At 45.1% G+C, this 19,365-nt stretch overlaps 1 protein-coding gene, 1 long non-coding RNA gene and 1 pseudogene across 2 annotated transcripts; 1 reads left to right on the top strand and 2 right to left on the bottom strand.

Annotated features, from left to right (window-relative positions):
- Window positions 1-2,033: 2,033 nt before the first annotated feature.
- Window positions 2,034-4,346, bottom strand: LOC125368440 (annotated as a pseudogene).
- Window positions 2,146-12,274, top strand: LOC125368446. Its single transcript, XR_007214235.1, has 3 exons — window positions 2,146-2,266; window positions 9,059-9,066; window positions 12,263-12,274. It is a non-coding gene; the product is annotated as an uncharacterized LOC125368446 (long non-coding RNA).
- Window positions 12,275-14,789: 2,515 nt separating this feature from the next.
- On the bottom strand, window positions 14,790-19,041 carry LOC125368085 (sulfotransferase 2A1-like). The gene is made up of 3 exons (XM_048368944.1): window positions 18,906-19,041; window positions 15,525-15,736; window positions 14,790-14,900 (listed from the first exon to the last, which is right to left on the bottom strand). The coding sequence occupies exons 1-3, from the start codon at window positions 19,039-19,041 to the stop codon at window positions 14,790-14,792; spliced, it is 459 nt and encodes a 152-aa protein (XP_048224901.1).
- Window positions 19,042-19,365: the final 324 nt, after the last annotated feature.

The raw sequence follows: 19,365 nt of genomic DNA, 5'->3' as shown, positions 1-19,365 counted from the left end.
TGCCTGCCTCCATCACACATGACGAATGAAGCCTGCTGATCCAGGATGAAAGACACAGCCACTTTGGATCCACTGAAGCTGAGACTTTCACATTATCCTCACCCTTTGCCCTCTTGATTGTTATTCATTTGTGTTCTCTTCCACCTTCCAGTAAGGTTAAATGATATGATTTGATGGCACATGGATCTCATTCAGTCTGCTGTTCTCTAAGTGTTGGTCAATTCTTAACAGGTTACAGGTAAGCTCTATTCCTATTGTTATCCTTGTTGCTTCAATTGTAAATAAAAAGGGCTTTTATGGTTAAAATTCCTCAGATTGCAGTTCGAAGCCAACCCAGACAGAAAAAGAAAAAAAAAAAAAACCAACTCCCTCTAAAACTCCATCTCCCAACTAACCAGCAAAGAGCCAGACTGGAAGCTTGGCTCAAGAGAACCAGTGAAATGTTGAAAGTGGCACCGTGGCTCAAGTGACAGAGCACTAGCATCGAGCAGAAGTGCTCAGGGACAGTGCCCAGGCCCTGAGTTCAAACCCCGTGAATGCCATCCCAGCAACAAGCACCTAGATCCATGGGACTCAGCCAGTTCCGGGAACAAGGATCATGGAGAGGAGTAAGAGGAGGATGATGTCACATCCTAAATGGGGTCACTTTGTCTCGCCCTTTCAAAATTAATCAGAGCCGGGAGATCAAGAGGAATAGTTGTTTACCCTCCTAGAGGAATAGTTGTTTACCCACCTAATGTCCATACCTGTCCATTTTCCATCTGGACAGAAACTTGCATTTTTGCCTTGTTACTTGCTATTTGTATATATATCTATATAGCCTCTGACTGGTTACTCCCAACCAGTCCACTATCCCTATACATTTCCTTCCTGTCCCCAGTTCAGTTACTCTTCCTTCCTTATAATGGGCCACAATTGGGTTTATGTTCAAAATGGAACTTTTCTGGCATATGCCAAGGGTGTGCTTTCCCATGTCACTCATGTTAACTGGTTCTGTGAACTTGTCAGTCTTTTGCCTGACCTTTTCAAAAGTATCTTTTAACAGGATAACATCCCTCACCGAGGTCGCCACCTGGGAACTTGCAGTTCAAGGCCATCCTCTTACTACACTGCTGTGCCCAGCACAGACCTGAAACCTGAAGGCCCCAGCCCCAGGGACTCCTTGAAGTGCCCAAGCTGCAGGAAGTAGCTAGAGGAGACCATGACACCCATTGACCCTGATAACCATTCTCATGGAATTAATGAGTACTTTTACCAACCAAATTGGACAGTACCAGGCCAAATGACGAATCAGGAACCCCTGACTACTTTGCCACTTTTCAGCAGGAAGTAGTTCCAGAAGAGACAACTTCCGCCCATACTCCCAGCCTGGTACCCCTCCTCTATTAATAAAAAACAAAAAGGGGGAGATGTGGGGCATGCCCGCCCAGATGCCTTGCATCATTATGAGGCTGTTCTAGCTGGCCCCGCCTCTTTTCTCAGCCTCAGACCGAGTGTGAGCCACTATGTAGGTGCACGTGCCCCTCCCCTTCCACCGCCCTCCAATCCATTTAAAAGAACAGCTCATTGCCGCCATTAAATGAGTCTTAGCACTGACTGGCTCCCAAACTATCTGTGTGTCCTCCGACAAAAGGGGGGCTGGGGTGGCAGTTCGTCGGCCATTTTCTCTTCCTGGCCCGTCCGGGTAGGACCTGTTTTCCTGTCTCTCCTGCAGGACAGGAAAGCACGGGAAGCTAAAACTCACCGACAAATATGTATGTCATATCGGGGCATCAGTGGCTCATTCCTGCCATTCAGGCTGCTCAGGAGGCTGCAATGTGGGTGTCATGATTCAGAGCCACCTCAGAAAAAAAAGTACCATGATACTCTAATCCCTAAAAAGATAGAGGTGGTGGTGTAGCTAACGTGGTTTAGCCAAAACCTTGAGTTAAAGAAACTAGAAGTGACAAGGTCTAGCATTCAAGCCCCAGAAAACACACACACACACACACACACACACACACACACACACACACACAGTGTCACAGTGTTTACATACAGCTCACTTCACAACCCACTCACCATTGCCTTGGATGAACCATTCATAATACTGTTGCAGGGACTCTGGATTCTTCATGAGCTTTGAGTGATGATAGAAATAATATCCGGACACAAGGACATCCTTTGGATTCCTGATGACGTAGATCACCGTAAAGGGACAAAACAGCAAAAACAAAAATCATTACCGTCTTTCCCACATGTGAGGCCTTGACCTCTCTTCAGCCAAGTTGTACATGATAGGAAGTATATGGAAAGATCTACAATCTGATCAAGGTTTTATTTAGAACACAAATTGTGAGTGTGTGTGTGTGTGTGTGTGTGTGTGTGTGCATACCAGTCTAATGGCTTGAAGTCATGGCCTGGGAACATCCATGAGGTTTTTTCACTCAAATCAGTGCTATACCCCTTGATTCCCAGCTCTATTTGTAGTGTGATATTGGTTCAATGGAGTCTCTCAGACTTTTCTGCCCAGGTTGCCTTTGAACTCTGTTCTTTAGACCTCAGCTTCATAAGTAACTAGGGTGACAGGTGTGAGACACTGTTGTCTGACTTATTTCTTCACCTTTTATTTTATTTTATTATTATTTGTCAGTCATTGGGATTGAAATACAAGTGTGGGCACTGTCCCTGATTTTGTTTTGTTGATGGCCACTTTGAGCCTCATTCCAATTCTAGTTCTTTGGTGGTTGCTGGGGGAAAAGAATTTTGTGGACTTTCTTACCTGAGTGGTTTTGAACTTTGACGTTCAGATCTCCCTTACCTTGGCTTTGGAAATGAGGAAAGACTTGGGGAAGAGTTGGATGGGGAGGTGGGAGGTGAGCAGGCAGGGGCCTCCTTCATGTCTCTTATTCTTCTAGATCCCCATTCCAATTTGATCCATGGGGATCTTCCCCAGATGGGCACAGAGCGGATCCACTCTGGATCCCCCTTGTTGAGAATGAGACACAGAATCTCAATCATCCAGTTGGTTCCTGGAGACAGAAGGAAAGGAGAAGGTCATTCATTTCTATCTGAATTTTATAAGAAAACTTGAAGGGAAAATATACATTACATAAAGCTCACCAATATGTTATTCACAGGAAAATGGATAGAACTAGAACAACTCATGTTAAGTCAGGTAAGACACAAATAGAGTGACAGTCAGCAAGTATTCTTTTTTTTTTTTTTTTTTGGCCAGTCCTGGGCCTTGGACTCAGGGCCTGAGCACTGTCCCTGGCTTCTTCCCGCTCAAGGCTAGCACTCTGCCACGTGAGCCACAGCGCCGCTTCTGACCGTTTTTTCTGTATATGTGGTGCTGGGGAATCGAACCTAGGGCCTCGTGTATCCGAGGCAGGCACTCTTGCCACTAGGCTATATCCCCAGCCCAGCAAGTATTCTTAAGACATGTGGAAATTAGATCTAAAAGGCACTAGGATATGACAAATTATATAGATTTCTAGACCAAAAGAAGATAGTCTCAGGAGAGAATCACAAAGGTACAATACCCAAGTACCTCTTCATATTTATGTAAAATAACACATTTACTGAAATGAACTCCATATATATGTAAACTAAGGACATTTTTCTTGATTTGGTTTTTCTTTTCTGATGACTTTGTATTCTTAACTTTATGTAAGGTATATTCATATGCACATGAGTAGTAGGGTGGGAAGGGCATAGAATCAGAGGAAAGAGGGTGAAAAAGTACAACAGTGGAGGGCACTGGGCATTGATTAAAGGGAGTAGGCAACTTGTGGGTGGACAAGAGATGGTTGGAAGGGGAGGGAAGCCTGGAACAGAAGACACTACATGAAAGGAAATGCACTTATTGCCTGAGGTATATAAGTGAAACCCGGATGTATATCACCTCTAAAATAATAAAGTCAATTACAAAACAAAAATCCTGGATGTGATTCTTCTATGAGCTCTTCAGCATTCATCATCTGTCACTCACCCCCGTTCCCCACAGGCAATCAAATACCCAATCCTGCCTTAGGCCTAAGGCTTCTGTGTTTCTCCAATGCCTTCACCTCACAATGCACAGAGAATCCATGTGAAAAGGGCTGGGGAGATCCTCTTCTCTGAAGGGAAAGAAAGAAATGAGGGACTACACAATCTCCATAGGGAAGGCTGGAGGGAGTGGGGCCACAGGCCTGGCCTTTCCCTCACAGCCTTGCCCCTGTCTGCTCACCTGACTTGGGGTAGGTCACTATGATGATGTCCTCATCTTTCATCACAAACTGCTCATGGATTGCTTTGATTATTTCAGATTTGTAAAGCGTGTCAGTGAAAGGAATGCCTGCATACCACAGAAAGCCCTCTGCCATCTCGGAGCCCTGCATGTCTGGCTCTTGGTCCCAGATCACTGTCATCGTCATGGGGCAGACAGGGGCTGAGTCTGAGTTGTTCATTGTGGTTGGTGAAGGCAATCATTAACTTTCTACATTTTAGTGTGAAACACATTTTCTATTTAAAAAATAAACCTACTGTGATCATCACTGGAAATTTGGCAACTGAAATCATTCGAAGACATTCTGTGCTCATCTGATTTTCAGTTCATGGCAGGCATTAAGAACTACAAGAGGAAATACAAGGAAGGAGGTTTCAGAGCAGGAATATTTTTTATATGAAATTCACAAATACTTAATTTGGAGAATAGCTGTAGCTATCACAAAAGTGGCAAAGAGCACAGGGTGGACTTCTCGCTCAAAGTCCTAAGTTCTAACCACTAGTACCACCAAAAACTCATTGACACTTGTCCTCAATGCATTTTTCTTCTGACTTCCTTTTTGCCCCAGGGTCTGTCTTCACTCCAGGATCTGGGCCATGGTCCTCTCTGTCATGGATCTCCATGTCTCCTCAGGCTCCTGGGGGCAAGGAGAGTTTCTTAGGCTTCCTTTGTTCTGACCTTGCAGAATTTAGGAACAACAATTACTTCAGTAATATCAGTGGGATGGTGTGTGTGTGTGTGTGTGTGTGTGTGTGTGTGTGTGTGTGCGCCATTCCTGGGGTTTGAACTTGGGGTCTGGGTGAAACACCTGTACTTTTTTGCTGAAGGCTAGGGCTCTACCATGTTGAGACACAGCACTACTTCTGGCTTGTTCCTAGGTGTCATGGGCTTTCTTGCCTGGGTTTGCTTCAGACCTCTATCCTCAGATCTCAGGCTTCTGAGTAGCTGGGATGGATAAACCACATGCTCCTGACTTTGTAAGAGCTGTTAACAGCTGGATGCTGCAATTGGAAGATTCCCTCCGGGGTGATTTGTATCAGGCAAGTGATCAAGTGAGCCGGGTGAAAATTTCAACCATGGGACTCAAGTGACAGATTTATGTCCTGACCTCCAGGGCCTAAGTCTTTGTCTCCATAGACAGAGGGATACACCTAGACTTGGTCCCATGGACACAGGTCTGGAGGAAACATTGCCAACATCTCCTGGAATATTTTCTTGATGGTGTTGTTCTGGGATGGAGTGAAGTGGTCTTCCATTTCCCAGTGATTCTTGGAGGCTGTAGAGAAATGCTGAAATCAGATGAGGCCCTGTGTACAAAGGACACAGCCCCCTACTCCCTGCCCTTTCCTGCCATGGTCAGTGGAGGTCAGACAGTAGAAGTGCTGTGTAACGTGTGTGTCTGTGTGTGTGTGTGTGTGTGTGTGTGTGTCTGTCTGTGTTTGTATGTGTGCCAATACTGCTCCTGGATGTGGGGATTGAATAATTTCAAGGTTGCTGTCTACCACTTCATGGTGAATTAGAATTAAGAGGCTTACTTCCTTTTCCTGCATGTGCTAGATTGGTAATTGGTCTTTAGATCTCAGCTTCCTGAGGAGCTGGGATTGTGGGTGTGAGCCCATGGCACATGGGAAGTCAAGAACTCTACCAGAATCTGAGTGAATTCAGTGATGGATTAGGTGTTGTTTAGTCCTAACATCACTGAGGAATATCCTTTGATAAAGGAGACCAAGCTGAAACAGAACAACTTGGCTCTGTGATCAGGGATTTGCTTTTGTGACTCCATTTCACTTTTGTGATTCTGACTTAAAAGACTTGAACCCTCACCCATGAAACTAGTTCCTTATGGTTTAGCATGTAATGATAATGTGTCTATTTTCCATTGAATCATTTCTGGTAGCTAGGTAACAATCATAGAGATAATCATGAAAATGGGTCATGTTGCCCCTTCTCCATGCTTTCTTCCAGCCTTGTTTTAGCTCCTGTAACTTCATGCTTGGCCTGCAACTGCAGAAAAGAACTGTTAGGGACTTTCCACACCTGAGCAACCTGAGGTGGGTTTTCTGCCTCAAAAAGGACCATGATATACTATACCTGTGGCTGGAGGGGGGGGGCGCATATCCCCAAACCCAGGTGTAGTCCCCGTCAGCTCATAATGACTTTCTAATGACTGCACTCTGTCCATGTGATCTCTCCTGTGGTCTTCAGCAGAGCATTTAGAGGCCCAAGCAAGATTTCAGGACATCAGTTTGTCTTGGCAGGCAGTTGAGTGCCAGGGAGATAGACCAAGTTGATTCCTAGGGCAGATACCACTTAGAACATTCCATGGTTTCAGGAACAACACTTCTCTCCTCCCAGTTGCTCTAGAGGCCCCAGGTCTCCCACCCTGTGGGAGAATAGCTTCTCTGCCCAGTGGAAAACTTAGCCTGGGCACAGAAGTTCTGATGCCTTATTAGCAAACTAATAGGCCTATGGGGAAACATCTCCGTTCAGGGTCTGCTGTGTTTGCTGGCCAAAGAAAACCACTCTGTTATGAGAATCTCTCCTTTCCCTGTACCAAGGCTCCCTTGGGAGACTTGCTTGACCAGCTGCCATTAGGGAAAATCTCTTCACAGTAAGTAGGAAAGTCTCTTCACAGTTAGTAGAGTCTTGGTCAAAATCTTAAAGAAAAAAGTAGCTAGGTGGTAAAGTTTTGCCTTGACTGGTTTACTCCTCTGTCAACAATCTTTGATGTAGCTCAGCCCTTAATAGTAAACACTCTTTGAAGTAGCCACCTTTTGTAGTAGGTAAACTTTTGTATTAGTTTCCTTCCTCCCAGTAGTATCATCCTCAATTTTTTTATTTGAGATGGATATCATGCTGTATTAACTTTTACCCTGGAAGTTGTAAGTTGATTTCTAACCATATATAAACCCTGGACCTCCTGAAATAAAGTGTGCATTGATCCACTCACATGCATCCCCTGTGTCCTGACTACGGTTGCAGTTATCCAGGTCCAACACCACCACAAATGACTTTTCCATCATAAGAAGTCACCTGTTCATGGAGACCTCTGGAGTAAAGTTTGGGATGTCCTGTTGTGAAGCACATGGTGGAGCACAGGATGGGACTATCCATCCAGTGTCCTGGGGCCTTGGTAGACTTCACTGGCCCTGTGTAATTGACTCAAGCCTTTTTCTGGACTTAAAAAAATTACTGTCAAGGTGATGTACAGAGGGGTTACAGTTACATAATAAGGTCGTGAGTACATTTCTTGTCATATCTTTTACACCCTCCCTCATTTTTCTTTCCCTTCTCTAGCTTAGAAAAACATATATACAATATCTAGTGTACCAAAAGCATATACAGTGACCACAGGAGGTATGCCAAAGGAAATTCACCTAGTACATTCAATATAATGACAACAATAAAATCCTCCTGTTTCCATTTATTGGAGTTCATTTTGCTTAGCCCCATCTTATATAATCATATGTAAATAGCTGTTGAGCTATTGTGATCCTCTGATAGGTCTATCCTAGGCCTTTTTATGTTTCTTTAGTAATTGTTTCACTTTAGAGACATGATGTAAAGTCGCTGACCAAAACATGTGGAAATACCATTTGAAAAGTTTGTTATTTTACAGACACGATCTCTACTGGTCTCTGCACCCTCCCCGACCCCAACACCCACATATCAACAAGACCATGAGCCTTTGTTCTCTGTGTTCTAGGCTTGTCTTGCTCAACATTATTGGTTCAAGATCTGACCACTTCCCTGTGAATACCATTATTTTATTATTTCTAATTGCTGTGTAGTATTCCATTGTGCACAGGTACCACATTTTTTTGGATCCATTAATCTCTAATGGGTTGTTTCCATATTTTGGCTATTGTGAATTGTGCAGTGATAAATATGGATGTGCAGGCGTCTTTGTGGTATCCTGGATCCTGTTGTTCAGGATAGATGCCTAGGAGTGGTATGGCTGGGTCATAAGGTATGTCTATGCTGAGTTTTTTGAGGAACCTCCATGCTATTCTCCAGAGTGGTTGTACTAGTTTACACTCCCACCAGCAGTAGAGAGGGTTTTTCTTTCTCCACATCTCCTCTAGCATTTGTTGTTGCCTGAGTTCAGAGTATAGGCCATTCTAACTGTGGTGAGGTGGTATCTCAGGGTTGTTTTTATTTGCATTTCCTTTACTGCAAGGGATGTTGAACATTTCCTCATATGTTTCTTTGCCCTTTCTATTTCTTCTCCTGTGAAGTCTCTCTTTAGCTCCATTGCCCATTTAATAATTGGTTTACTGGGTTTTGAGGGGGTTAGTTTCTTGAGTTCTCTATAGATGATGGATATTAGGCTATTGCTGCTTTGCTTCTGAAAATCTTTTCCCATATGGCTGGCTGTCATTCTAGTTTAGTGGCTATGTCTTCAGCTGTGAAGAAACTTTTTATTTTGTAGTAGTCCCATTTGTTGAATATCTCCCCTATCTGTTGTGCCCTGGGACTCTGTTCAGGAAGTTCCTGCCTATGTTATAAGTTCTAGTGTCCCTCCTACTCTGTCCTACAGTAGTTTCAGGTTTTCGGGTCGGATGTTGAGGTCTTTAATCCATTTTGAGTTTATCTTGGTTCATGATGATAGGCCAGGGTCCACTTTGAGTTTTCTGCATGTGGCTGCCCAGTTTTCCCAGCACCAGTAGTTGAAGAGGTTATGTTTTTTCCATTGTATGTCTTTGGCTCCTTTGTCAAATATCAGCTGACTGTAAGTATGCAGATTTATTTCCAGGTCTTCTATCCTATTCCATTGATCTTCAGGTCTGTTTTTATGCCAGTACCAAGCTGTTTTTGTTATGATGGCTCTATAATAAAGCTTGAAGTCTGGTATTATGATACCTCCTGCACTGCTTCTTTTGCCTAGAATTGCTTTGGCTACTCTAGGTCTTTTGTTGCTCCATATGAATTTATGGGTTGTTTTCTCTATTTCAGTGAAGAATGTAGCTGGGACCTTGATGGGGATTGCATTGAATTTGTATGACATTTGGGCAATATGGCCATTTTTCACTGTATTGTTCTGTCTACCCATGAGCCTGGGAGGTCTTTCCATTTCTTAGTGTCCTCTTTGATTTCTCTTTTTAGATTTTTTATAGTTCTCATTAAATAGGTCATTCACATCTTTGGTTAGGATAATCCCTAGGTATTTTATTCTTTTTTTAGCTATTAAAAATGTTAGTGGTTCCATAACTTCCTTTTCTGCTTGTATATTGCTGATATACAGAAAGGCTGCTGATTTTTGTGGATTGATTTTGTAACCTGCTACTTTGCCAAAATGGTTTATTAGTTCTAGGAGTTTGGGGGCTTAGGTTTTTGGGCCCTTCACGTATAAGATCATGTTGTCTGCAAATAGGGATAGTTTGATTTCTTTTTTAACAATGTGGATCCCTTTTATGCCCCTTTCTTGCTTTATTGCTATGGCTAGGGATTCCAACACTATATTTGTCGGGGTCCTTCACCCCCAGCGCTCTACTGGCCAGCGGGAGAGGCGGGGAAGCGTGCCCCGACCAAGGTGGGCCACGAGAAGGTGAAAGGTCAACGAACCACCTGCACCCAGCCCCCCTTTTGCCGGAAGACAATCAGACAACTCGGGAGAGCACAATCTTGCTTTATTTGGGAGGAGCTTCACCCTTTAAAGTGCCAGGAAGGGGAGGTGTGTAGGCGTACCTAGCTAGGGACTGAGGGATGCCTGAGCTGTCTGTCAAGGATGGAGGGCCGAGGGACCAATCCTAAGAGGCGGCCTAATTCTACGTCACATCCCACAGGACCGCCTCCAGGTTCACCACCAGGCGCCATCTTGGCTACACATGGTCCCAAGGCTGGGAGGCGGGGCCAACTAGAACCCCCTTTCCAGTTCAGTGTAATAGCCACACGTGACCCCAGGGCCAGAAGGCAGGTGGGGCTATCTAGGACCGCCCTTCCGGGGGCAAACAGAGTCTAGCCTAAGCTCGGCCCCCAAAACCTTACAGGGAGGTAGGATCTGAACCTTGTCATTGGATATGTGCAATTCTCCCCTTTGTAGGAGCGTCTGTAGCCCCAATAATGATGTCATCCATATAGACATATGAAATAATATCTGATTGGCTCTAAAGGGGTTGGAGGACCTGTGACACATAATGTTGACAGAAGGCTGGACTGTTAGCCATGCCCTGATGTAGTACCACCCACTCATATCTTTGGTCAGGCCCCTGGTAGTTAACTGAGGAGACGGAGAAGGCAAACTTCTCACAGTCCTGTGGGTTAAGAGGAATGCAAAAGAAGCAATTCTTGATGTCTGTTACAATAAGAGTCAGATCCCGAGGAATGGAGGGGATCCACGGCAGCCCTTGTAAATGGGTGCTTGCAGGAATCATCCGCTCATTAATTTTTCTTAGGTCCTGTAACATTCTCCATTTACCTGTAGCCTTTTGTATAACAAATACAGGACTGTTCCAAGGACTTAACGAGGGTCTAATATGTCCTAGGGCTAGTTGTTCTGATATTATTTCCTTTAATCTTTCTATTTTGTTTAGGGAGAGTGACCACTGTTCCACCCACACCAGGGGGCCTGGAAGCCATCGAATGGCAGGGATGGTAGAAACAGTGGCCTCTAGGATTGGGGGTGAGGCCTCATAGGAGGAATGGGAGCCCCCTGACCCGAGGCCTCAGAAGGAGGCACTCCCTAATAGTTGCTAGGGTCACCTGACAGGCCATGACCTGTAGTGATTAAGGCCTCAGCTTCCCCCAAAATATCCTGTCCTAGCAGATTAGCTGTTAGGCCAGACGCCACCAGGGGGCATACTTCTCCCTAACTACCATCTACATCCCTCCAGGCAAGCCAGTCCCTGGTTTCTTCAGACCTAGTATCACCCCCCCACCCCCAACAACGGAGGCCCCAGGGATCAGCTTCCATCATGAGGGAACTTTCTCTTTTCTTAATATAGTCCGGTCTGCTCTGGTGTCAATCAAGCATCGGAACCTTTTCTCTGCTATAAAGACTTCCATTTTTGGCCTAACTCCTGGGACTATTGGGACTGTCCAGTGGGCCCTAGGCTGGTCACCTTCTTTGGGTGACGGGGCTGGAGAGCACCCCACTACCAGCTTAAAGGCTTTCCCTCAACATCAAATCTGGACCTGCAATCCTTTCGTCAATGAAATCCCTTCTTGCACTGGGGGTAAGGTGTTCTAGGTAGCCCATTGGCCTGGCCTGAGGGTTGTCCTTGTGAGGCACCAGGTCTTACGCGGCCTGTAGGACACTCCCTCCTAAAGTGGCCCTGGCAGCCACACCCATAACAGACCCCTTTGTTTGCCCCTCTGGTAGAGGCAAGGGTGGATGCCTCGGTAAGTGAAGCTGTCAGAGACTGTGTCTGGTGGGCCTGAGTACTGACATCCTTGCTGGCAACTATCCACCTTTCCATAGATCTATCCTTCATTCCTGCACAGGCTAGTTTGTGGTCTGTGGTCATTCTCTCCCACACCAAGATCTTAGCAAGCTGGTCCTGCAGTGGCCCAGGAGGGAACTTCCCCTGGAGGCTCCGTTCCACCCTGTCGATAAAGGTGGCAAGGTCCTCCATAGTCCTTTGAGTAATTCCTGGTATCGGGGGCTCCAAGAGGCCCTCCCTTAACTTTTTCCATGCCGCCAATCCCAGGGCTCACAACTGCTCTTGATAGGGGGCAGGAAGAGCAGCCTGCTGGAGGCTTGTAGAGTACTGATTACTGGACCCTGACAACATTTCAAAAGTTATGGGGACTGGGGGATCAGCTTGATTTCTCTCAGCCTGAGCATGTCACTGGTCGCTAAAAAAAGCACACCACTTTAGGTACAGTGGGCTAGGAAGTACAGCCTTAGCTAAACTCCTCCAATATTGTGTGATGCAAAGTCAATAAGCCAGGCCATGGAGGAGGGTCTCGGCCCAGGGAGAATTAGGTCCATCCTCGGGAACTGCCTTTCTAATTTCTTTAAGATCCTGGGTTTCCCAGGGGTACCACCGGGCTGGCCTAATGTGTCCCGAGTTAACATTTATTGGGAAGCCCATGCATGGTGAGCATGAGCCGCAGCTGCGAATGGGTGGCTCAGCAGGCCTTCTCAGGTCTGCACAAGATGGAGGGGAGCCTCCGGTGGGGGAGGGGTGACAAGACGGTGGACGTCGCCCCCCACCTTGCTTGTCCGCCACGTGTCCCGGGGCCGGGGCCGAGGTGCTTGGCTCAGGACCCGGGGGATCGGGCCAAGGCTCATCTATGGGCTCATCAAAGTGAGGCCTTGAGCCTCCCTCCTCCTGGGCAGCGGGAGGGCTGTTTCCCCGCCATCCAAGATGTTCCCCTGCAGATCCTTCCTGGGCCCACATGCTCCCCCTTAGGGGGCCTGCGGCAAAGCAAGCCTTAAGGGCTGAGAGGATTGGGAAGACTACGAGAGGGCGCTCCTCTCCCAAGTTGAATTCCCTCCTTTCCACTTCCTGCTCTATGCGGTCCCAAGTAGCCTGGCTAAAGAGATTGGCATCTGCCAGCCAAGGGGCGGCGCGTGTCAGGGCCTCCCAAATCCTTGTGGCCTGGAAGTCTGAAATGTCTAGTTCGATGCTTTGGAGCATAAATCTCAGCACCCAGAGTGCCGGATCATCCCACTGACTTTGAGATTGCCACGTCCTCTCCGGGGATACCCTTACTTCTCGGAACTCGCTTGACTTGGCTCACCGATTGCTTCACTTCTAAACCTGCGCTTTCCTGTGCCCCACATTGGGCGCCAGCTCAGTGAGCAAAGGTCAACTTCAGACAACCCCATTCCTTCCTCCAACAGAAGGCATTGAAAAGGTTCTCTGGCCTTCCACTAATGTGCCTGGCTAACAAGCAATCCCTGTAAATGTAAGTGGCACTTGTGAAATGCTAAGGTGATTTGTTAATTTGTTAGGAAAGTTTTGTCCTAAGTCATGGTCATCTGCAAAGGTAAGACAGGCAAAAAAAAACTCCACCCACAATAATTTGCAGAAAATATATGGACAATTCATTTTGGCATGCTTTAAGAACTTTGTGCACCAAAATGTATGTATCTAAGTGTCTGTAAACATGTTGAAGATAAAAACGGTCAGCATACTATACGAAAATCTGACATTCTAATACATGAAGCTTTTTCATGATAATAAAGGTTTATATGACCTCAAAAAATGTGAACTATTGAAAACTTGGGGAGCATTTCCTTCCACTTTATCAATTTGGAGCTAAGTACAAAAATGTTAGGTATAATGGTTTATTTATCACTTTTAAACACATTATCCTGCCAGTTTGTTTGGAATTGCTTTTGATTTTGCCTCAATCTGAAAAAAATCGACAAAGGATATAGAAAACGTATGATGGGCCTGTGGGCCAATTTCAGGGTGAGGCTCAGGGGTGATCTGCCAGAAGTGCAGCTCAGAAAGTCCATACATGGAGAAACAGGCCTGGGAAATGGGAGGGACCCACACCAGGTGGAAGAGAGTAAGCTGGCACAAAGGCAGTTCACCTAACCCTAAGGAGTCGGATGGGTATATGTGCTCATCCTGTAGGATGGGTCAGGTCCTGTCTCATTTCATCTTGGCCCTGTCTCATTTTCCTTTCAGAAGGACACTGACAACCTGATGGTGAAATGGGTAATATAATTGGTATTTCTGAAACTGCCACTTAGATATATTAAACATTTTTAAAACCTCTAAAATGGGGTTAAATTTTTTAAAGCGGTCAATTAACTTTTTGACTAAAATTGAAGCTAATGTAATCCTTGTGCTAAGGAATAAATTACTAAGTATGCTGCCTGTTTACAAAGCTTTATCATGTTGTTGTGGAAATAATATGATTAAAAACACAATAGAGTGTGATTTTCACCAGGGACTTTTTATTTGGCAACTGTGAAATCATTCGAAAGGCGATCTGTGTTCATGTGATTTTCTGTTGATGGACCGGAACCTGAACTACAAGAGGAAATAAGCTGGATACCAAGTTCCATTAATTTTTTTTTCAAAATTTACAGGTACTTAACTTTGACAATAGGTGTTGATGTCACTAAAATACCAGAGAGAGAAGCTGGACTTCTGCCTCAAGGTAATATGTTCAATCCACTCATATCACCCAAAAATCATTGCCAAGAGCCCTCAATGCATGTTTCTTCTGATTTCCTGTGTTTCCCATGATTTCTCTCTGCTCAAGGATCTCAGGATGATCTTCCATGTTATTGATCTCATGTCTCCTCAGACGCCTAGGGGCAGGAAGATTTTGTGAGACATTCTTTCTTATCCTGACCTGGGCATGGTGGAGAAACACCAAATATGTCCTGTGATATCACTCATCACTGGGATGGAGTGTGTGTGTGTGTGTGTGCACGCGCGTGTGTGTGTGTGTGAGAGAGAGAGTGTTCTGAGGCTTAATCTCAGGAATTAGGTGCTGTACTTAGCTTCTTTAGCAAAAAGCTGGCAGTCTACTACGTAAGCTACAGTTCAACTTCCAGTTGTTTTGCTGATTTATTGGAGATAAATGACTCACTGACTCTCCTGTCTCACTTGGCTGTGAACATGGACCGTCAAATCACATCATTCTGAGTAGCTACTATGTTAATCATGATCTTTGATTGACGATAGAAATAATATCCAGACACAAGGACATCCTTTGGATTTCTGATGATGTAGATCACCTTAAAGGGACAAAACAGCAAAAACAAAAATCATTATTACCATCTCTCCCCCATGTGAGGCCTTGACCCCTCTTCAGACAAGTTGTACACAATGGGGAGTATATGGAAAGATCAACAATCTGCTCACGGTCTTATTTAGAACACGAATTGTGTGTCTCTGTGTGTATGTTTGTGTGTGTGCGTGGGTACCAGACTAGGGCTTGAACTCACGGCCTGGGAGCATCCATGAGCTTTTTTCACTCAAAGTAGTGCTGTATCACTTGATTCCAAGCTCCACTTGCAATGTGGTATTTGCTCAGTGGAGTCTTTCAGACTTTTCTCCACAGGTTCCCTTTGAACTCTGTTCTTTAGACTCAGCAGCCTCTTAAGTAACTAGGGTGACAGGTGTGAGCCACTGTTTTCTGACTTTTTTCCTCACCTTTGATATCATTTTTTTTTTGTCAGTCACTGGGATTGAACTCCAGGTGTGAGCACTGTCCCTGGTTTTATTTTGCTGATGGCTAGGACTCTGCCACTTCGAGCCACACTCCAATTCCATTTCTTTGGTGGTTGCTAGGGGATAAGAATCTTGTGGACTTTCTTGCCTGAGCTGGGTTTGAACTTTGACATTCAGATCTCCCTTACCTTGGCTTTGTAAGTGATGAAAGACTTGGGGAAGAGTTGGATGGGGAGGTTGGAGGTGAGCAGGCGGGGGCCCTCCTTCATGTCTCTTATTATTTTGGATCCCCATTCCAATTCGATCCATGGGGATCTTTCCCAGATGGGCACAGAGTGGATCCACTCCGTATCCCCCTTGCTGAGAATGAGACAAGGAATCTCAATCATCCAGTTGGTTCCTGGAGACAGAAGGAAAGGAGAAGGTCACTCACTTCTATCATTACTTTGCCTACTATACAATCTTTGGTCATGCAAGGTCAGTATTTGTGTATGTGTTTGTGTTTGTGTGTGTGTGTGCATGTGTGTGAGAGAGAGAGAGACAGAGAGAAAGAGAGAGAGATTGAGAGACTCTTAGTGCTTGAACTTCAAGCCATGGAGCTGTCCCTGAGATTTTCTGCTGCAGGTTGGTGGTCTACCACTTGACTCACAACACCACTCCACTTCCTTTGACCCCTTCTTGATTGTGGAGATTAGTCTCACACACTTTTCTGTCAAGTCTGTCCTTGAACCGCAATCCTCCAGCCTCAGATTCCTGAGTAGTCAGGATGTCAAGCATGAGCCACCAGTGCTTGGCCCACCACAATATTTTTACATCTGTAAATCTCTCTGTTCTCACGTGCGTAGTTGCCCCTGTCTGCTTCCATGCCAACACAATATTCTTACCTCCTTCTGGGACTGTGGCAGCTGTGTGCTTTGAATATGGTGCAAATCATACACCGTGTGTGATTTCCCAACAGCCCAACCTCCTGTGCTCCAAATGGTACAATGCCCTTTAGCATGGGAATGAGTGTTCTGCACTGAGAACCAGCGCAATATCCCATTTACGTCTTATGGACTATTCAGATTATGCACAGGTTGCTGGTGGATGTGTGGATTTAATCCACCTCTTAACTGTTCCTGAAATCCCTCTGGCTCCTGATGTTCAGCACAATGCGCTAGCAGGATGTGGTCGGTGCTCACCCCCCACCGGGTCCCAGAGCTCCATCATATGCTACCCCTGGAGTACAGGCCTATTCTGCCAGTTCCTTGTATTTACTGGAGCCTTCCAGTTCCCAAAAACTACCCAGAAAGAACATTGTTCTCTTTTATTGGCAATCCTAAATCCTGAACTCAGGGCCTGGGAGCGTCCTCTAAACAAATGTATTGCCTGACTTTTGAAACGGTAAGCCTTCCGTACAACAACTTAATGACAATCAAATTATATCAACAGAAAAGTGCTCATGATATGGCCTAAGTGGTTGACAGCAAGTTGAGTAAGTAATCCAAGTGGTACAAGGTTCTGAATTCAAATCCCAGAAATGCCTCCCAGAGTAATATATAATTGAAAAATTATATTCCTAAATGTTTAGCATGAAATAAATAAAAAGAATGTATCCAAAAGATATCCATGAGTTTTAGAAAGAGAATTTTAAACATATTGAGAAAATTGAAATACCAGAATAAAAAGCTTTCCCCAAATGCATGGATAGTGAAAGCCAGGAGGTTTCATATGCCGGCGTCCAATTTAACTCCATTATTAAATACAGGCCAAACAAAAAAACACCTCAACTGTGTTGGGATAGACACTTGTGCTGATAATCTGTAAAAGTTCTCCCTAAATTTATATGGCGGTGCGGACATTGATCAAGACGCCTCACCCTGGTAAATGGGCAATGTGGCATTGAAATCCATTGGTACAACTGCTGAAAATATGTTTTTATTCTGTTGGTTGTGGAGGCTGAACTCATGGCCTGGGCTCTGTCCCTGAGTTCTTTTGCTAAAGGCTATCTCTATCACTTTTTGACACAGCTCTACCTCCAGTGTTCTAGGAGTTAATTGGAGACAGGAGTCTCATGGCCTTTCTTCCCCAGGCTGACTTCAAACTGCCTTCCTCATATCTTAGCCTCCTTCAGGCATGAGCTATCAAGCCCAATTTGAAAGACCTTGTTTGCTTTTTATAGTCCCTGGTCTTAGAGTCAGGGCCTGAGCACAGTCCAGTGCTTCTTTTTTGCTCAAGGCTTGCAATCTACCACTTGAGCCACAGCACCCACTTCCAGCTTTTTCTGTGTATGTGGTACTGAGGAATCTAACCGAGGGCTTCATGCATGATAGGCAAGCACTCAACTACTAAGCCACATTCCCAGCACTGAAAGATCATTTTTAAAAATTTCAGTAAATCATCTACAAGAAAACCAAAATTTATATTTAAACAGAAAAAAAACTGACATAGAAACAAACAGTATCTCCACAGCTAAGATATAGTTCCTAAAGTATAAAGATATCCAACCAATTGGAAAAATATCTTTACCAGCAGTATTTTAAAAGCCTAACATCCTGTATATAGAAAGAGCCCAAGAAATTAACCCCTCCTAAGGCAATATACCGGTTGCTTAATGGGCAAGGGAGGTAGAGGATACTTCTTAAAAGAAGAGGTAAGAATGGCAAAGAAACACATGAGGAAATGCTTCTCATCTCTGGCAATAAAGGAAATGCAAACCAAAACAACCTTGAGGGGCTGGGAATATGGCCTAGTGGCAAGAGTGCTCGCCTCGTATACATGAGGCCCTGGGTTTGATTCCTCAGCACCACATATACAGAAAATGGCCAGAAGTGGCGCTGTGGCTCAAGTGGCAGAGTGCTAGCCTTGAGCAAAAAGAAGCCAGGAACAGTACTCAGACCCTTAGTTCACGGCCTAGGACTGGCAAAAACAAAACAACAATAAACCCTGAGATACCACCTTACCCCACTTAGAGTGGCCAACATTTTTTAATTCAAACAACCACAAATACTGGCAGAGAATTGCAGGGAAAGGAACCCCAGTGAAGCCATGACATATATCACCCTCCAAACAGTAAAGCAAATTAGAAAACAAGGCCTGGGAATATGGCCTAGTGGCAAGAGTGCTTGCCTCCTATACATGAAGCCCTGGGTTTGATTCCCCAGCACCACATATATGGAAAATGGCCAGAAGTGGCGCTGTGGCTCATGTGGCAGAGTGCTAGCCTTGAGCAAAAAAAAGAAGCCAGGGACAGTGCTCAGGCCCTGAGTCCAAGGCCCAGGACTGGCAAAAAAAAAAAAGAAAAATATTGGTTGTGATTCATGCCTGAACTCTCTACATTCACCATCCATCACACACCCTTTCCCTTGGGCAATCACAAACACCCAATTCTGCCTTAGGCCCAATGCTACTGTGTGTCTCCAATGCCTTCACCACACAATGCACATAAGAATCCATGTGGAAAGGGCTGGGGAAATCTTCTTCTCTGAAGGGAAAGAAAGACAGGAGCGATGACAATCTCCATGGGGGAGGCTGGAGGGAGTAGGTCACAGGCCTGGCCTTTCCCCCACAGCTGTGCCCCGTCTGCTCACCTGACTTGGGGTAGGTCACCGTGATGATGTCCTTGTCCTTCACCACAAACTGCTCATGGGCTGCTTTGATGTCTTCAGTTTTGTAAAGCGTGGCTGGGAAAGGAATGCCTGCATACCACAGATAGTCCTCTGCCATAGAGCCTTGCATGCCTGGTGGTCCTGGAGCCCACACCACTGTCACTGTCACAGGGGAGATGGTAGCTGAGTGTGGGGTTTTCATTCTGGGAAGTGAAGGCAATCATTAATATTTTTCATTTTGTTGCGAAACAAATTTGATGATAAAGAAAAATGCAATGTGATCAACACTGAGTATTGGGCAACTGTGAAATTATTCAAGGATGTTTGGTGCTCATCCCATTTTCAGTTCATGGCAGGAATCAAGGACTACAAGAGGAAATACAAGGAAGTAGGCTTGAGAGCAGGATTAATATTTATTTGAAATTCATAAATACCTAATTTG

This window comes from Perognathus longimembris, chromosome 20, assembly GCF_023159225.1.
Source record: "Perognathus longimembris pacificus isolate PPM17 chromosome 20, ASM2315922v1, whole genome shotgun sequence".
Lineage (NCBI taxonomy): Eukaryota > Metazoa > Chordata > Mammalia > Rodentia > Heteromyidae > Perognathus > Perognathus longimembris.
The sequence above is the reverse complement of the archived record's forward strand: the minus strand, read 5'-3'. Positions and strand labels throughout refer to the sequence as shown.

Excerpts from the sequence above, each read along its gene's own strand:
- LOC125368085 (XM_048368944.1), bottom strand. The coding sequence starts at position 19,041 with ATGGCAGAGGACTATCTGTGGTATGCAGGCATTCCTTTCCCAGCCACG. Across the intron at positions 15,737-18,905 it reads GGTGACCTACCCCAAGTCAG|GAACCAACTGGATGATTGAG; the intron begins GTGAGCAGACGG and ends TTCTGTCTCCAG. Across the intron at positions 14,901-15,524 it reads TCATCACTTACAAAGCCAAG|GTGATCTACATCATCAGAAA; the intron begins GTAAGGGAGATC and ends TGTCCCTTTAAG.